The sequence below is a fragment of the Leopardus geoffroyi genome, chromosome A3, assembly GCF_018350155.1.
Source record: "Leopardus geoffroyi isolate Oge1 chromosome A3, O.geoffroyi_Oge1_pat1.0, whole genome shotgun sequence".
Taxonomy (NCBI): Eukaryota; Metazoa; Chordata; class Mammalia; order Carnivora; family Felidae; genus Leopardus; species Leopardus geoffroyi.
The window spans coordinates 7,896,781-7,913,321 of NC_059336.1; the positions used below are offsets into that span (position 1 = coordinate 7,896,781).

Sequence of the window (16,541 nt, forward strand, 5' to 3'; positions counted from 1 at the left end):
TAAAAATTCATCTTTATTTGAGTTTCAGGCAAAATATAAACTAGGAACATTACCTTGTGTTTAACACTGTCTGTATCCTGCAAACCCAAGCCCTGCTCCAAAAGTCATCACAATAAAACATCAAAGACACTGCCGAGGAGAAGCGGCGCTATTCTAGGTCATCCGTGTGCGTTACTGCTGTTCCCCACAACAGTCCTGCAAGGAAGTTATGACTTGGACAAACATACAAGGGAAGCGAACCCCTCTGTCCAAGGTCAACGGCTAATAAAGAATAGAGATTAGAGCCCAGGGTGTCCCTCTGACTGCTTCTTCCACCACCCCGTGCTGTTTGACAAATGAGCAAGACCCTAAGAACACATTCCCAATACTCTCCCTTCTGTGACTCACTGCAAGTTAGCATCAGCCCCACAAAGCACGACCACTGAATAAGAACATGATTCAAAAGCAGCTGAGTGTTCTGAGTCCCTGCAATCCTTGAGGCACAGCATGGTGTGGTATGGGTTGTAGGTGTTCTCATCATCTAATGGCTTCGACGAGATACCCTGAAGGTCAGACCACAAAGAGACGAAAGTCATAGAACCAAATGCTTTCGTTTTACAAGTTAGCACTTTCGTGCTTTTGGGTCAAAGGCCATTGGAATATTTCTGAAATTTACGTCTCCAATATATCTGTAATTTCCATCCGCCATTTCTTTTACCTGAGCTACTTTGGTATCTCCCCATATATCCACTTGCCACCTCTATCTCACTGCCTACAAAATATAAACACCATTCTCTCTCTCTCTCACGTACACACACACACACACACACACACACACACACACCTGCTTAAAAAATCTCTATGGTTTCCTATTACACTTAGGAGAAATATCAGTCTTTAAAATAATGTCCTAGATCCTTAGCAATTCTACTAGATTAATATGAATAAGTTGAACTTTTGCAATATATGAGTAATATGAAAACTTGAAAGACTGAGATGATTTCAAAAAAAAGTTTAATATTCATCATGAGATACTATAAAAGTTTACTAAGGTTTTAGCTTTCAGAGATTATGACAGAAAGCCATACTCTTCCTATTACAATTCCCATAAATTCAAGGAACTGAAAAATTTTCATGCTTGAATTAAGTGCTACCTGAAATAGGCCCAAGACACCCTGATCAATGCAGAATTCTACTGTCCATTGATATGAAATACAAGTGGGAGATGATATGAGGCATACAATCAATAGAAAAGCCTACTTCTATTGTAAAACATTTTTCATACATAGATCTCACGGGTTATGGTTAATACATAAATAATTCTGGAGACCCAAACAGGAAAATATAGCCACTTTCCCCAACAAATTCTGATTTTTCTACAGAGATTTTCCCATAAGGATAATAAATAAGTAATTCTGACAAAAGATCATCGCTCTGAAGATTACAGTTTTATTTTCTAATGTGAAGACCTTTGCCATCTCTGGGAGATTCAGAGACCCATTTATAGCATTTCAATTTCCAGGTACTTAAAAAGCAAATTTTAAATAATTGGGATTTGCTTATAACAGAATGAGCAGATTAAGTTGAGCGGAGCATTGCTGTCATATGTTCACACAAGTTAGGGTCTTACGTGTTTGCAAGTTCTGTTTTTACTCTTGTATCAAGTATCGTATTCCTATTGGGAAGAACCATCCACTTTTACAAACAAACAAACAAAAATTTTTAAAACCACAAGCTGATTGCCTTCAACTTTAACGTGAATTTTACAGAAGGACTTGTACCTTGAAATTTAGTCATTTAAAATTCCAAGATATAAAATTTATCTGCAATGTCTCAAAAGAAGAGCCTAAATTCTGAGGAAGCAAGAATGGTGAGGGGGTGGGGAGAAGAATGAGATCCCGATTAGACTAAAATCTCTTTCTGGTTAATGATCGACCCAAATTTTTTGGCACCATTGGCACTACCTTCTCTTTCCAAAATTGACTTCTAAAAGGAAAAAGGGAAGGCTCTAGAAGTGCTTATTGGGTATGGACTGCAATAAGCCAGTTCTAGAATCAACCTCCTAGCGTCAGTGAGGTTCATCACACCATGGATGGAACCCAATCAATGGCACCTTCAGAAATAAATGGTGCCTCACATTGATAATCTACCATAGTCAGCCAAGGGGAAAACATAAACAGATGAACACTATGGGTGTTTCCCAAAACCCAAGAAGCTGGCCTGTGTTCTGCATGACCCGGTAGATGGTACCTTTCTGGCATTTTCACCTAATTCTACGTCAGTTTGTGGTATGGAATCAAACTGCGCAATGAACGTTTACATCACATTGCTGAAACATGAGAACTCTCCATGGGAAATAAAGCCATATGGAATATCTGACTACTTTACAACACGCCTGGCATTACAGGGCTGGAGCTCTACGCATTTTAGAAGCACACTTCAGGGTGGATCTCATAGGCCAACCTGGGAAAAGGAAAAAATAAGCAGGAGAACAGTCATGAAACTCACCTCCCTGCCTCAAAAGTGAACCAAGCAGCATCTCGCCCGTACCGCCGCAGGGCACTTAGCGGCCAAGAGATGAGTTTGACTCTGGGATTCTGGACGTCCCAAAGACAGATGTGCTCATATGTAATCTGCAAGGCACATTCGCCATGTACATCTAAGTTAGGGGATGGCATCAAATACACATTGAATCTCTCTGGGAGAAAAACAAAAGGTTAGTCTAAAATCCCGGGAATGAAACATCAAAGACAACGTAGGAACAAAGAGGCATTTCAAAATAATGCTAGCTCACATTCTAGGTGCAGGTTGAATATTCAGGAAGATAAACCTTTCTCATGAATTCACAGCACCAGAAAATGATTTTTTTAAATTAAGACCCTATTAAATAACATGATAATGACACAGTCTGGCAGTCAACATACACTAAACACTATTTGCATGAGCAAAGACCATGTTTAGAATTTTTTAATTTGCATAATAAAAAAACGTGTATGCCAGCAGAAGACGAGAGCAATGGAACCATTAAAAACGTTTTTGTCCTGCCAAGTACACATTAATTCCACCCACACTTTGTGTTCACAAAAGATGCAGGTGCAAATAACTGTCGCATGATTTAATGATATTAAAGTTACACTGATCAACATATAATTTTCATAACCAAATGAGTAAAACTATATCCCAAATCATTTAAATAAAACTCCATGCTAATACCGTGCACTTAACTGACCCAGCAGTCTGTGAAAAATCCAATAGATATATTTGAACTCGTTTTAGCAAGAACCCTACAAATTTCCATTTGCTTATTTGGATGACTGTTAAAATTTAACCAAGATGACTCTACATAAACGACTTGGTTTATGACTGCAACCACAGTTTCATCCCCACAGCTTCAGTCATGGCATTTCTGCTCTGCTTCTATAATTCATTAATTTAGGAAGTTACAGAGTCAAAAATCTTTGAGTGAAATATGAACACAAATATTACTGGAGTGAACATTTTCATCCATCCATCATTAAGGTAGATTGCCTAAATCTGATAAGATAGTGCGGCACTAATCATCATCAGTGGTATTTTAAATTGATCATTTTATAATAAGGAAGTCACTAGAATTCTTATAGATTTTAGTTGAGTTTAGTAAATAGCAGTGTCATGACTGCTTTCATGGATCTATTTTTCAAATTTTCTGTTATTTCCAACTCCTAATCACCAATTATTTGCTGCTTTCTAGCAACTATTATTTTAAAAGTATATTCTAATGGAGTAAAATGTCTCCCTGGGGAGTTCTGGAGCAAGTCAGAAAGAGTTCATCCCTAAGTAAAAAGGTAAGAGAGACCACTACCAATTTGTTCACTTGAAGTTCTATAACTTTACTCCACTCGAGCATAACAGCAAGTGTAAGAGTGACTGCTTTAGTTACAATTACTTGAAGTCATGCAAATTAATATTGTAAAGTGCCTTCAAAGAGGTAGCTGAGTTTTGTAGTAATCCCTAGTAGTTATGTACCAAGGGTATTCTTATTCCTATTTGACAGAAGAGGAAACTGAGGCCTGGTTGTGGTATAGTAAAGGGAATTCCTAGGCACAGCCCATCCTGGGACTCTGTAGCGTTATCAGGATAGAGCTTCACAAATATAAATTTGTGAAAAAAAAAGTGCTGAGCGGAGCACTCTAGATTAAAAAAAGAAATCAAATCCTGCCCTATCTTCCTCTTTAGGTCTGGCTTCACATGCAAATATCTGTGAGGCATCCGCTCAGGTCCATACAGGTGCATCCTCAGGCTACAACAGAACAGGATTCTGGGATCCAATCCGCCCTGTCACAAGGCTCGGTCACCTGGAAACAAAGAAATCATTCCTCACCTCCAGGCTCATACTGTAAACCAACAGTGAGTTTTGCTGAAATGATCATGGGTATTCTGGTCATTATTACCTCGAATGATTTATTCCCAGGTTGAGTGTTGAGCTCAAGGTGTTGGCTCAAGTGTTTTAGTGGGGAAAAAAAAAAAAAAATCACAGAACTAGGAGGGTTTAAAGATGATGAAACATCCGTGATGTCTGGATTCTATTAAAAATGTTGGAAAACTTTCAATGAAATACTTTCAGTGAAAAATGCAAGACCAAAAAGAACAAAACAAAACACTATGCCTTAAAATCAGCATATTATGAATACAGGCTCAGGAGTGTGGTCTTGTATCAAACACCAGCTGTTGGAGTTGGAACAAAAGCTTCAGTTTCCTCATCTGTAAAACAGGGGGACGGAACAGTGCCCCCGTCACGGAGCTGCTGGGAAAATTAAATGACCTAATGCATCTGCCACAGAAACTGGTGCATAGCAGGTCCCCCCCGCCCCGATTTCTAGCTGATGTTACTAATGCAGATACATTCATATTTATGCATCGAAAACATATTAGGAAAAGAAATACACTGAAATATGAACACAGGATTTAGGTGCAATAAAAGGTTCTTTTTCCTTCTTTCTGTATACTTTTCTTGTAACTTCAAACATCTGACATAACGAAGACGTCTTACGGTGTACTGGATGGGGATAAAAATAATGTCAAATAGAGCGAAGGAGAGAATTTTCTTTACATACCACTCTGTTCTCTCTCAACCCCAGTAGCCAGTAAGTCAGGCTCTCCGAGGCTGATGTCATTGATCCGTGCGCCCACACACTCCATCTGGAGCAGTTTGCACCATTCATCGGCCTCCAGATCTGTGGGAATGTCCAGAAACATCACCATGCATGCCCAGCACCCACTTAAAAGCTACAGGCAAAAGCCCTCCCCGCCTCGGACGAACCTGATTCACAAGCAAAGGTCTTGGAGGTGTCGTCATTGAAATAGATTCCTATGGCGTGCTTCTTGGTGCTCTTTGGCAACCGGGCTACGTTCTTCACATTGTTGAGCTCTGTCACCTGAAAAACGGACAACTGCAAGTCTGATCACACTCCCTGCGTGAACGTGCCCGGTCCACACCACCACACTCGGGGGAGGCACGTTCAGTGGAAGGCACGCCACAGATGAACACCCCTCGACAGAAAGGTGCATTTTGGAAAGCTGTGGATTATTTCGGTGTGTTATCCTCAATATGCAGCAAGAAAAATTAACGAATGACCTTCCTTTTTCAATTTCCTGAATATTAAGTGGCACGGACTCAAAACTTCACAGAGGGAGAATTATCTCCCCAAAGAGTCTACCTAATCAACAGTTCTCATGTCTGTATCCCATCGCTGGGAAGGCCTTTCAAATACTCCAACCCCTCGAGGTACTTCCCGTGAAGGCAATTTACACGTACTGACCGCAAGGGAGGGAGGGAGTGGTGACCCAATTCATAACTCAGTCACCTCACTCTTTGATAATCAGAAATGGAGTGTCAGAAGTCCCCCAAATGCCCCTCTACTCGGGCTTCAAGTCATATATTCCAAGACAGTGGTTTTGTACCACACTTCCCTACTCTCTCTGACTTACTCCTAGCTTCTCAATGCTTATAGGGCCTCTGTTTAGATTCTTCGTGGTATCACCTTTTTCCTATCAGTAGAGAAGGTTTTTCTCCATCAGACATTCTCTCTTTCCTTCTTCTCTCCCACAGTCTTGGTCCCTTTTATAAACTTTCATAATATTAACACTTATAAACCACAACCCTCTCCCTCCCCTCCCCCGCACTAAGGGTATTGGCTTATTGTGTTTCCAAAATGGCTGCCTCTCCTCCAGTTCCATCCAGAAGATCCACTGCGTTGGGGCTGTGATGACTGGCTCCTGCAGGAGAGAAGGCTTAGGTGGCTTCAGGGTCTTTACAAGATAAATAACTCTTTCTGACAAGTCTAACTTCCCCTTAGGATATCTATTTTGTGTTATCTAAAAGAATATATCTCCCATCAGTCTCTGCCTAGATAACCATCTCTTATCTATTGTTCTAAATTCAAGGAGTGCCTAGCTCAAGAAGTAGGGGAGGTAAAAAGTCAATATCCTCCACACATAAAGTAACCTGATTATTTCATTCCCCTACTTCTTAACCTGCATTGGCTCTCTTTATAGTATAAATGCAAATTTCTTAGCATAAAATATCATCATAGTTGCTATAGACCCAATATCTGTGGCCTCCCAAATGTACATGTTGAAATCCTACCCCTCAAGGTGATGGTATTAAGAAGTAGGGCCTTTGGAGGCCGATAGGTCTTGAGGGTGGAGCCCTACTGAACAGGATTAGTGCCCTTATAAAAGAGACCCCAGAGAGCCCCCTCATCCCTTTCACCACGGAAGGACACAGAAAGAAGATGCCTTCTATGAACCAGACAGCACGTTCTCACCAGCCCCCGAATCTGCCAGTGCCTTGACCTTGGACTTCCCAGACTCCAGAATTGTGAGAATTAAATTTCTGTGGTTTATAAGCTACCAGTCTATGGTATTCTTTTTTCATGGCAGCCCATATGGACTAACACATCAGTGTTCCCTCAGAGCCGGCCAAAGTACTCTCTACCTTAGCAGGTAGTTTTAGTAACTCAACATGACCAACTTTATTCTCCAGCTACTCCACGTCCCTCGGAGCCTACCAGATGCAGCTGTTTACTTTTTGTTTTAAATTTTTTTTTTTAAAGTTTATTTATTTTTGGGACAGAGAGAGACAGAGCATGAACGGGGGAGGGGCAGAGAGAGAGGGAGACACAGAATCGGAAACAGGCTCCAGGCTCTGAGCCATCAGCCCAGAGCCCGACGCGGGGCTCGAACTCACGGACCGCGAGATCGTGACCTGGCTGTAGTCGGACGCTTAACCGACTGCGCCACCCAGGCGCCCCTAAATTTTTTTTAACTTTATATTTATTTTGAGAGAGAGACAGAGGCAGAGAGGGGCAGAGAGAGACGGAGAGAGAATCCAAGCAGGCTCCACACTGTCAGCACAGAGCCTGGTGCAGGGCTCAAGCTCATGAACGGTGACAGCATGACCCGAGTTGAAATCAAGAGTCGGCCTCTTAACTGGCTGAGCCATCCAGGCCCCCTGTTTATTTTTTGTTTGTGTATTTTTGTGCCAGTACAAACACTATCGTCTTGCCACACCTACTTATTGGTCTCTCCACGTCCATGGTAACCCCATTTATTCACTGTTAACACAGCATCCAAATTATCTTTTCAAACACAAGCCTGATTCCAGCCTTTTCGTGCATAAAACAGAACACTTCAGTGACTTCCCACTGCACTTGGGACAAGCAGCCAAGTCCTTGGAGTGACCCTCAAGCCCCTCTGTGGTCTTCCCTGGAGCTATCTGACCAGCCTCCTCTCTGATACCTTCCCCTTAAGTCCCAGCCATACTGGCTTTTAGTTCAGGCTCCAGAAAGCACCATGATTCTCCTGGCACAGAGCCTTCCCCACTCTCTCCTTACTTCACTTGAACCCACCTTATGGGTCTTAGTTTAAATCTTGGTCACCTGCAGGGCCCCTACTGGATGCCCCTTATCCCTCATCTAATCAGAGCCTCCAGGGTCTATCATTCAATGACATCTTTGCCCTCAGAGACCTTTTATGGCCATATGGGCTGTGGTTTGGCACCCATCTTGCCTCTAGGGTGAAAGTTTTTTGCTCACCACTGTGTCCCCCGAACCTAATACAGAGTCTGTCACCATCCTCAATGAATGTATACTCAATACATATCCATATACTCAATGAATATGTGTGGATTTGATGAACAAAACACCAAACACACCTGCAGATTTGCTTGCATGGTGCGTCTCCGAGGTGAATGCCTCTTTCTCCAGGGAAATTTCACTTTTCCTGAAAGGCCCACTTCCTCTTGGAAACTTGCCCTGACTTCAGGGTGAATTAATGGTCACCTTCTCTCTGTTCGCATGTGTGCTGCATGAAGCTTCCTTCTATTACCTGTTGTTGTAATTAATCCATCTATCTCTCCAGCACCCAGCTAGACGTGAGTCACCTATCAATGACTGATTGACAGAATGAATCGATGACAAACAATCATCGGAGAGTCAACATTTATTGAGTCTGCACCACATGCCACACACTGGGCTTACACTGTCCTCACATAATATGTTTCACTTCATCTTCATGAACACCCGAGGACATAGATGTTATTATCAGTATTTTCCAGCCGAAGAAGCTGTGGATGAGAAAGGTCAAAGGCATGTGCTCAAGTTCCCAGCTAAAACATGGCAGAACCACGTTTTAAATGGGGGCAAACTGACCCCAAAGCCTGTCTGTGCTCTTCACCCATCTGAAATACTAAGGACTAATTCTAAATACTTTCAGCACAGACAATCTTTAGCTCAGAAAGTCATCTCATATGCAAGGACTTCTTTCTTTTCACTGGTGTGTAAGGTGGGGAGGACAGGAGGGGGTGTAGGAGTAGAGTTTAGGTGCCCAGGCTTTATAATGACCCTCTGCTGAAACATTATATAAGCCTAGTCCGCCCTAACCTGAGGCACAGCAATGACTTTGAAATATGTCATTTCATTACACATCCATTAAAGGTAAAGAGGAAGGAAAGTCACCTGAAAGAGTCAGGAAATGTAGGGAGAATTGCATGAGTCAGAACACAATTACCCATTTGGGAAATTGGTTTAAATAATAAGCAACCCAACACCTCCAGCTCGGGGGTGGTGACTGAGTGCTCACAGAGTAGGCAGGGTGATGTTTTTCATGTGTCAAAGGACTATCGGGTTCCAACGCAAAAGTCTCTGCCCCCAATTCAGAACCACCTCTCAATGAGCACATGCCTGCACACTTACCCACCCCCAGCACCCCCACATACACAGTTCTTTTGAAAGAATCGCAATCTACACAAATCCGTAACAGAGCCCTTCTCAAGATACATGCTACCATGAAAATCATGAGGACATTTGCAGATATATTTGTAAGTGACTTTAAAACTTGTATAAGACATATTTATTTCCACCATCACTCCATTTTGTAAATGAGAAAAATCAAACCAGGATGTATTTTTTAATATTCCTTTTAAAAAGAAATAATTTGCCCCTAATGAATCTCTGGAAGCAAGCATAGATTTTGATAAGGTTTCAGGTGATTTTTTGATAAGAATGTTATCTTATTTTTTAAATATTTTATTTTTTAAATGTTCATTTATTTTTGAGAGAGAGAGGGAGAGAGAGAAAGTGAGCACATGAAGGGGAGGGGCAGAGAGAGTGGGAGGGACACACAGAATCCAGAGCAGGCTCCAGGCTCTGAGCTGTCAGCACAGAGCATGATGCAGGGCTTGAACTCACTAACTGTGAGATCATGACCTGAGATGAAGTCAGACGCTTAACCAACTGAACCACCCAGGTGCCCCGATATGAATGCTGTTTTAAATAAGGGCTAATAAGTGTCACTCACCATCAAAAGTGACTGCACTGGATCACCTCTGGGTGGCTCATGATCTCATGGCTCATGGGATTGAGTCCCACGAAGAGCTCTGCACTGACAGTGTGGAGCCTGCTTGGGATTCTCTCTCTCTCTCTCTCTCTCTCTCTCTCTCTCTCTCTGCTCCTCCCTGCTCATGCTCTCTCTCTTTCTAAATAAATAAATAAGTGACTGCATTGGATTCTCAATATGACCTCAAAGAGAATGAGCACTCAAGACCATGTGTGTGCAATACCTTCAGTCCACCTCTAGTCTGAATATCTTGTCTTCACCTTATGTCTCAGATCAATCAAAAGTGATTTCCTACCAAGTTCAAAACTTTTTAGGAAAACTCCCTCCTGAGCCTCTGTGGTCAGAGATTTTATTTTTTCTGCACTGTGCAAGAGAAAAGACACACCCTAAGGTCTACATGAATTACACCAGCTCTTTATACAGATTCACAAATGTAACAACTTCTTCAAGGTGTAACAGCATCAAGGAGGGAGCTACTGTAATACAATTATAGTAGAGCCGGCATTCCCTCGTCAAGAATCTTCCTTGAATCCATTCATTCATCAAAACTTTTAACTCATTGTTCATATTTAAAGGGAGAAAATAAAGAACCATTTTTCCAGGCAGGGATAAAGAAGGTGCCATGAGGACAAAGCTGTGAAAAAGGATCTAGTGGGGGCTCAGGAGAATTTTGCTCTTTTACCTAAGGGGGAAGGATGCCCTTTCAGAGAAGGGAGCAGTTGAGCAGAGGCTCCTAAGATGTGAAAAAGTGAATCCTATGAATCACTGGGCCCAGCCATTCAAGGCACAGGTAATGTTAAGTGCAAAGGCTCTGAGACAGGAATTAACTTATTTGGCAAGGACTATGTTTGCTTATGGGTTTTAACATTTGACCTCCTGCCCTTGAGATCTGCACTCAAGAATGAGCCTTTTCAGCAGTCCCCCTCACAGCCCCCAGGCATCTCTCCACCCACCTTCCCCATAAGGCTGTGCTGCTCATGAAAACCAGTGGACCTAAGGAGATCAATATCTCCATGCTTTTGCATTCCCCCCCCTTTAATCTGGCCAAAATGTGCTTTCTGAGCACACTGAGCATTGCTATGATGGTTATTTCTAATTCTTTCTCAGGTAGTTCATATACTTCCATTTCTTTAGGGTCAGTTTCTAAAGATTTAGTTACTTTGATCGAGCCATGTTTCCTGTTTCTTCATTGTCCCTTGTAAGCTTGTGCTGGGATCCACACATTTGAAAATACAGCCACCTCTCTCAGACTTTACGGACTGGTTTTGCACAGGGGAAGAACCAAACAGAAGTCTCGAGCCAAAGAAGACAATAATTGAGGTGAAAATTCAACTCGGGGTTCACAACAGATGTGATCAAGCTGAAGAAAGAATCAGAAAACCTGAAGACAACTCCTTTGAAATTATCCAGTCAGAGGAAAACAATGCGTGAACAAGAGAATTGGGTGTTTGGAATCAGAACATTATATCAGTACTCAGTTACCTGGAATTACTCTCTGCATATCTCACCAAAGCAAGGGCTTAATTCATTATTGGGATTTATAAATTACTTTGAGAGCCACACGCACTGTTAGAGCGTCACAAGCTAAATCCACATGGCACGCTGTACTTCAACTGAAGAACTACAATTTAAAATATAAAATGTTTAAACATTGTATTTGGAACACAAATGGTTCTATTAAATCTATACATAGGCACATAAATCTATGTATAGATTTAATAAAACTATGGTCAGTTTTATATACTATGTATACAGTAGTTGGTTCCCACTTCTATAAAAGATAATGTTTATACATGCATGCTTGCACACATATATATTCTTATATGTATACGTAGCGAGAAGGATTAAGGGTCTGGGTAGGCTCATATTGCTTATCTTTTTGTATTATTTATTGCTTTTCTTTTTTACCGTATGACATAATCTTACATGTGGAAAGCCTTAAAGATCTCTCTCTTGCACATATAGGCACGTGTGCGCACACACACACACACACACACACGCTTGTTAGAATAAATGAATTCAGTAAAGTTGCAGGATAGAAAATAAACACACAAAAATCAATTGTGTTTCTAGGTACTGACAGTGAACAATCCTATTTATTTATTTATTTATTTATTTATTTGTTTTTTAACGTTTATTTATTTTTGAGACAGAGAGAGACAGAGCATGAATGGGGGGAGGGTCAGAGAGAGAGGGAGACACAGAATCCGAAACAGGCTCCAGGTTCTGAGCTGTCAGCACAGAGCCCGACACGGGGCTCAAACTCACAGACCACGATATCATGACCTGAGCTGAAGTCGGCCGCTTAACCGACTGAGCCACCCAGGTGTCCTTGAACAATCCTATTTAAAACAACATTAAAAAGAATAAAATACTGGGGCACCTGGGTGGCTCAGTCGGTTGAGTGTCCAACTTCGGCTCAGGTCATGATCTCACGGTCTGTGAGTTCGAGCCCCACGTCAGGCTCTGGCCTGACAGCTCAGAGCCTGGGGCCTGCTTCGGATTCTGTGTCTCCCACTGTCTGCCCCTCTGCTGATTGCACTCTGTCCCTCGCATTGTCTCAAAAAATAAATAAACATTAAAAAAAATTATAAAAAGAATAAAATACTTAGGACTAAATTTAACCAAGGAAGGAAAAGATTTATGCACTGAAAACTACAAAACACTGCTGAAAATAATTAAATAAGGTACAAATAAATGGGAAGACATCGCCGGCTCATGCATTGAAAGACTTAATATTGTTAAAATGTCCTACTTCAAGTTATCTACAGACTCAGTGTAATCTGTTTCAAAATCCCACTGCACTATTTGCAAATATAAAAAGGCCACCCTAAAATTCATATGGAACCACAAAGCACCCTGAATATCAAATATCGAAAGTAGTCAAAATGATCTCGAGAAAGAATGAAACTGGAGGTTTCACACTTTTTAACTTCCAAACATATTACAAAGCAGCAGTAATCAAAACAGGATGGGACTGGCCTAAAGACATACAGACCAATGGGATAAAATAAAGAGCTCAGAGGGGCGCCTGGGTGGCGCAGTCGGTTAAGCGTTCGACTTCAGCCAGGTCACGATCTCGCAGTCCGTGAGTTCGAGCCCCGCGTCAGGCTCTGGGCTGATGGCTCAGAGCCTGGAGCCTGTTTCCGATTCTGTGTCTCCCTCTCTCTCTGCACCTCCCCCGTTCGTGCTCTGTCTCTCTCTGTCCCAAAAATAAATAAACGTTGGGGAAAAAAAATTAAAAAAATAAAAAATAAAAAAATAAAGAGCTCAGAAATAAACGGCTGCACAAATGCCCAGAATACACAATGGGTAAAAGAGAGTTTCTTCAACAAATTCAGTTAGGAAACTGGATATCCACATGCAAAAGTATGCAGCCGGACCCTCATCTTACACAAAAATCAACTCAAAATTGATTAAAGACTTCAGTGTATGTCCTTAAGTCTAAGAAAACATGGCAGAAAAAAATTTCAAAACATTGGTTTTGGCAAAGATTTATTGGATATGGCACCTAAAGCACAGGCAATAACACTGAAAAACAGACAAAAAACATCAAACAAACAAACAAACTCTGGCACAGCAAGGAAAACAACAGAGTGAAAAGGCAACCTAAAGAATGGGTGAAAATATCTACAAACCATATATCTGATAAGGGCTTAATATCCAAGATCTGTTAAGGAACCCCTACAACTCAATAACTAAAAAGCAACCCAATTAAAAAACGGGCAAATGAGTTTCACAGACATTTTTCCAAAGACCTAGAAATTGCCAACGGGTGTATGGAAAATTGCTAAATATCACTAATCTTTAAGGAAATGCACATCAAAACCACAACGAGATATCACCTCTCACATGTTAGGATGTCCATTATTTAAAGAAAGAAAGAAACAGGCAGAAGGGAAATTGGAAGCTTTATGAATTGCAGGTGGGGATGAAGATGTCAATATTAGGACCTTTGCAATGCTTGATTTTTCTCTAGAAATTGTATGTTTACTTTCAAAAGCCCTGGTTAGGTTTTGCACATCCTGGGGCTATTTCTTTCTGACGGAAATTATCACAGACTAATTAAAAATTCACAGAAGATAGTGGCTCCTCAAAAATTCTGCTGGTAAAAGATAACGAACACTAAATAGGAAGCTCTCTGATGCATAACGTACGCTTCTAAGCATGGAGGCTGGAAAAGATTAGGTAATGATAAGATTTGGCAAAATGATTCTGTCTCTAGGATTTGGAGGAATTTAAAATAAGACCAAAGGTAAATTCTGCCCCTCAGAGTTGTCTTCATTTTCTAGCATTTATTTGTTCACCATCATCCATTCTCTCCCAGCCCTTCTGATTCTTTACCAATGAGTTTGGTTGCGGCCGTGCAATTGGCTTTGGCCAACAGACTGTGACCTGATGTGCCACATCCAAGAAGATGCTTCAAAAGTGTGCATAATTAGGTCAGTTTTGTCCTCCTTGAGCTTCAACCTTCCACTATGAGAATAATGTTCCCCACCTTCCTGGATCTCTGAGTACAGCCAGATGGCTCTCAACTGAGTGAAATTAATCCAGCTGTGCTCCATACATCCACAGGCAACCCAGACCCCTCACGTAACAAAGGCAGGAGATAAATATATGTCTCCATAGAGTACTAAGATTTTAGAACTGTTACCACAGCAGAAGTTGGTTAATACACCCTCTGTTTGATGTTCTTCTGGCCAAGAATTTTCAGACAGATTTTCTCTCAAATCTCGCTGTATGATAGTATTGTTTTTTGTACAAAGGAGACCAGATTTCCTAGTCAAATACATAATGATCGATTAGGACATCAGTTATCAGTTTTACTTAGTAACTGAATCATTTGCTCTTTACAGTTTTTCAAAAGAATCTTACAACATGGTGTCCCATTATACAGAAGTAGAGCCAGTCTAATTAAATGAGGGAACAAATCCCACCTCCCTTAGAGTAAAAATAAATTATAAATTTATTATAAATCCACTTCTCAAGTTATATATCTACTTCTCACAAAGCCGACTCACTTCAGTCAATCACAGAATGCTGAATGGCTACAATGTAATACTAAATACTCAGGATAACATAACATGTTTGGTACTATTATTAAAACCCATACAAGGGAAGCCCATTACAAGGGTGGCTCAGTCAGCTGAACATCTGACTTTGGCTCAGGTCATGATCTCATGGTCCATGAATCTGAGCCCTTTGTCGGGCTCTGTGCTGACAGCTCAGAGCCTGGAGCCTGCTTGGGATTCTGTGTCTCCCTCTCTCTCTGCCCCTCCCCTGCTTACGCACTGTCTCTCTTTCAAAAATAAACAAAGATTTAAACAAATAATAAATAAAACCCATACAAGAAGGAATAGTGAGTATCAGAGAAGTAACTTAATTATGGTTTCACAGACAGAATGGAAAAGTAAAGCCACACTCAGAGCTAGAACTTGTTGCTTCCACATACACCTGTTATACCTAGTACTATGCTCCATAACATGTGCTCCTTAAAAAATACAAGAATAAGTGAACGAATAAATGAACAGGCAGATAAAACTAAAGACGCAAACAGTTTTGGAGACAAATGTATTAAAAGATGTTTCTGCAAATTGTAAGTCATATCTTTAAAGTCTTAATTCGTAATAATAAGGTATTTGTTAAATTAAAAGACGACAGTCTAAACTCATCTTTGCTACTTGGACTTAAAATGTTGAAGAAGGGGCACCTGGGTGGCTCAGCTGGTTAAGCGTCTTGACTCCTGGTTTCAGCCCAGGTCACGATCTCACGCATGGTGAGATCAAGCCCCGCGTTCGGCTCTGTGTTGACAGTGTGGAGCCTGCTTGGAATTCTCTCCCTCCCCTTCTGCCCCTCCCCTGCCCGCTCTCTGTCGCGGTCTTTCAAAATAAATAAATAAACTCTTAAAAAGTTAAGCAATAAATAAAATATTGAAGAAAACTCAGCTTTTCAAAAGCCATTTGCTTTTATGTGGGTACACGTGGCACCGTGGTTTTTAACCTGGGTTCCTGCCCTGTGAAATTCGGCTGGAGACACCCAGAGCAGGAATATACACAGCAGGTCCCATGGATCACACCCGCTCACACACACACGCACGTGCACGCATCTTTACGAGACACACACCTGTGTAACCATTATGCATGGTTATATACTGACTCATAAAAACCATTTTAGTCACAATCACGACTTCCTGGGCCAATGCTGCCTCCAAATACGACCACTACTCTGATCTCTATCATGGGGGGTTAGTTCTGTCTTCTAAAAAACTTTATATAAATGGAATAACACCGTCTGTATTTTTCTGGGTCTGGATTCTTTCACCTAACCCCATGTCTGCAAGATTCTCTCTCTGTGTCTCCCCTCCTCTCTCAAAAATAAACAAACTTAAAAAAGCAAAATAATCTGGAAACACAGATCACAAATACTACGAGAATCGCTAAACTACTCATTTATGATTTCAAAATTGTGTAACCACTGCATTTAATCAGGGAAGCAACTGCGCCCATCTAGAATTGACTCTGTCCATTTAGCTGACTGGCATGCCAACTCCCTACCATGCTGTTTGTGACATGATACCGCCATCAGGCTCTTCCCAGGCATTTCGGTGGGGACAGCCAGCTAACTGTTCGAACACGTGCATGTTCTAACCGGGGCACGGATCTGAAGAAGACCACGTACACGTGAAT

The 16,541-nt window shown here is 41.3% G+C and overlaps 1 protein-coding gene across 3 annotated transcripts in view; it reads right to left on the minus strand.

Moving 5' to 3' along the window:
- The window catches only part of DOK5 (docking protein 5), a 154,053-nt gene that overhangs the window by 44,259 nt on the left and 93,253 nt on the right, over positions 1-16,541 (minus strand). For all 3 annotated transcript variants that reach the window (XM_045444170.1, XM_045444171.1, XM_045444172.1), the window contains 3 exons: positions 5,279-5,393; positions 5,073-5,192; positions 2,488-2,677 (listed from right to left, as the gene is read on the minus strand). In XM_045444170.1, the coding sequence (XP_045300126.1) occupies positions 2,488-2,677; positions 5,073-5,192; positions 5,279-5,393 (425 nt within the window). The remainder of the gene's footprint in view (positions 1-2,487; positions 2,678-5,072; positions 5,193-5,278; positions 5,394-16,541) is intronic.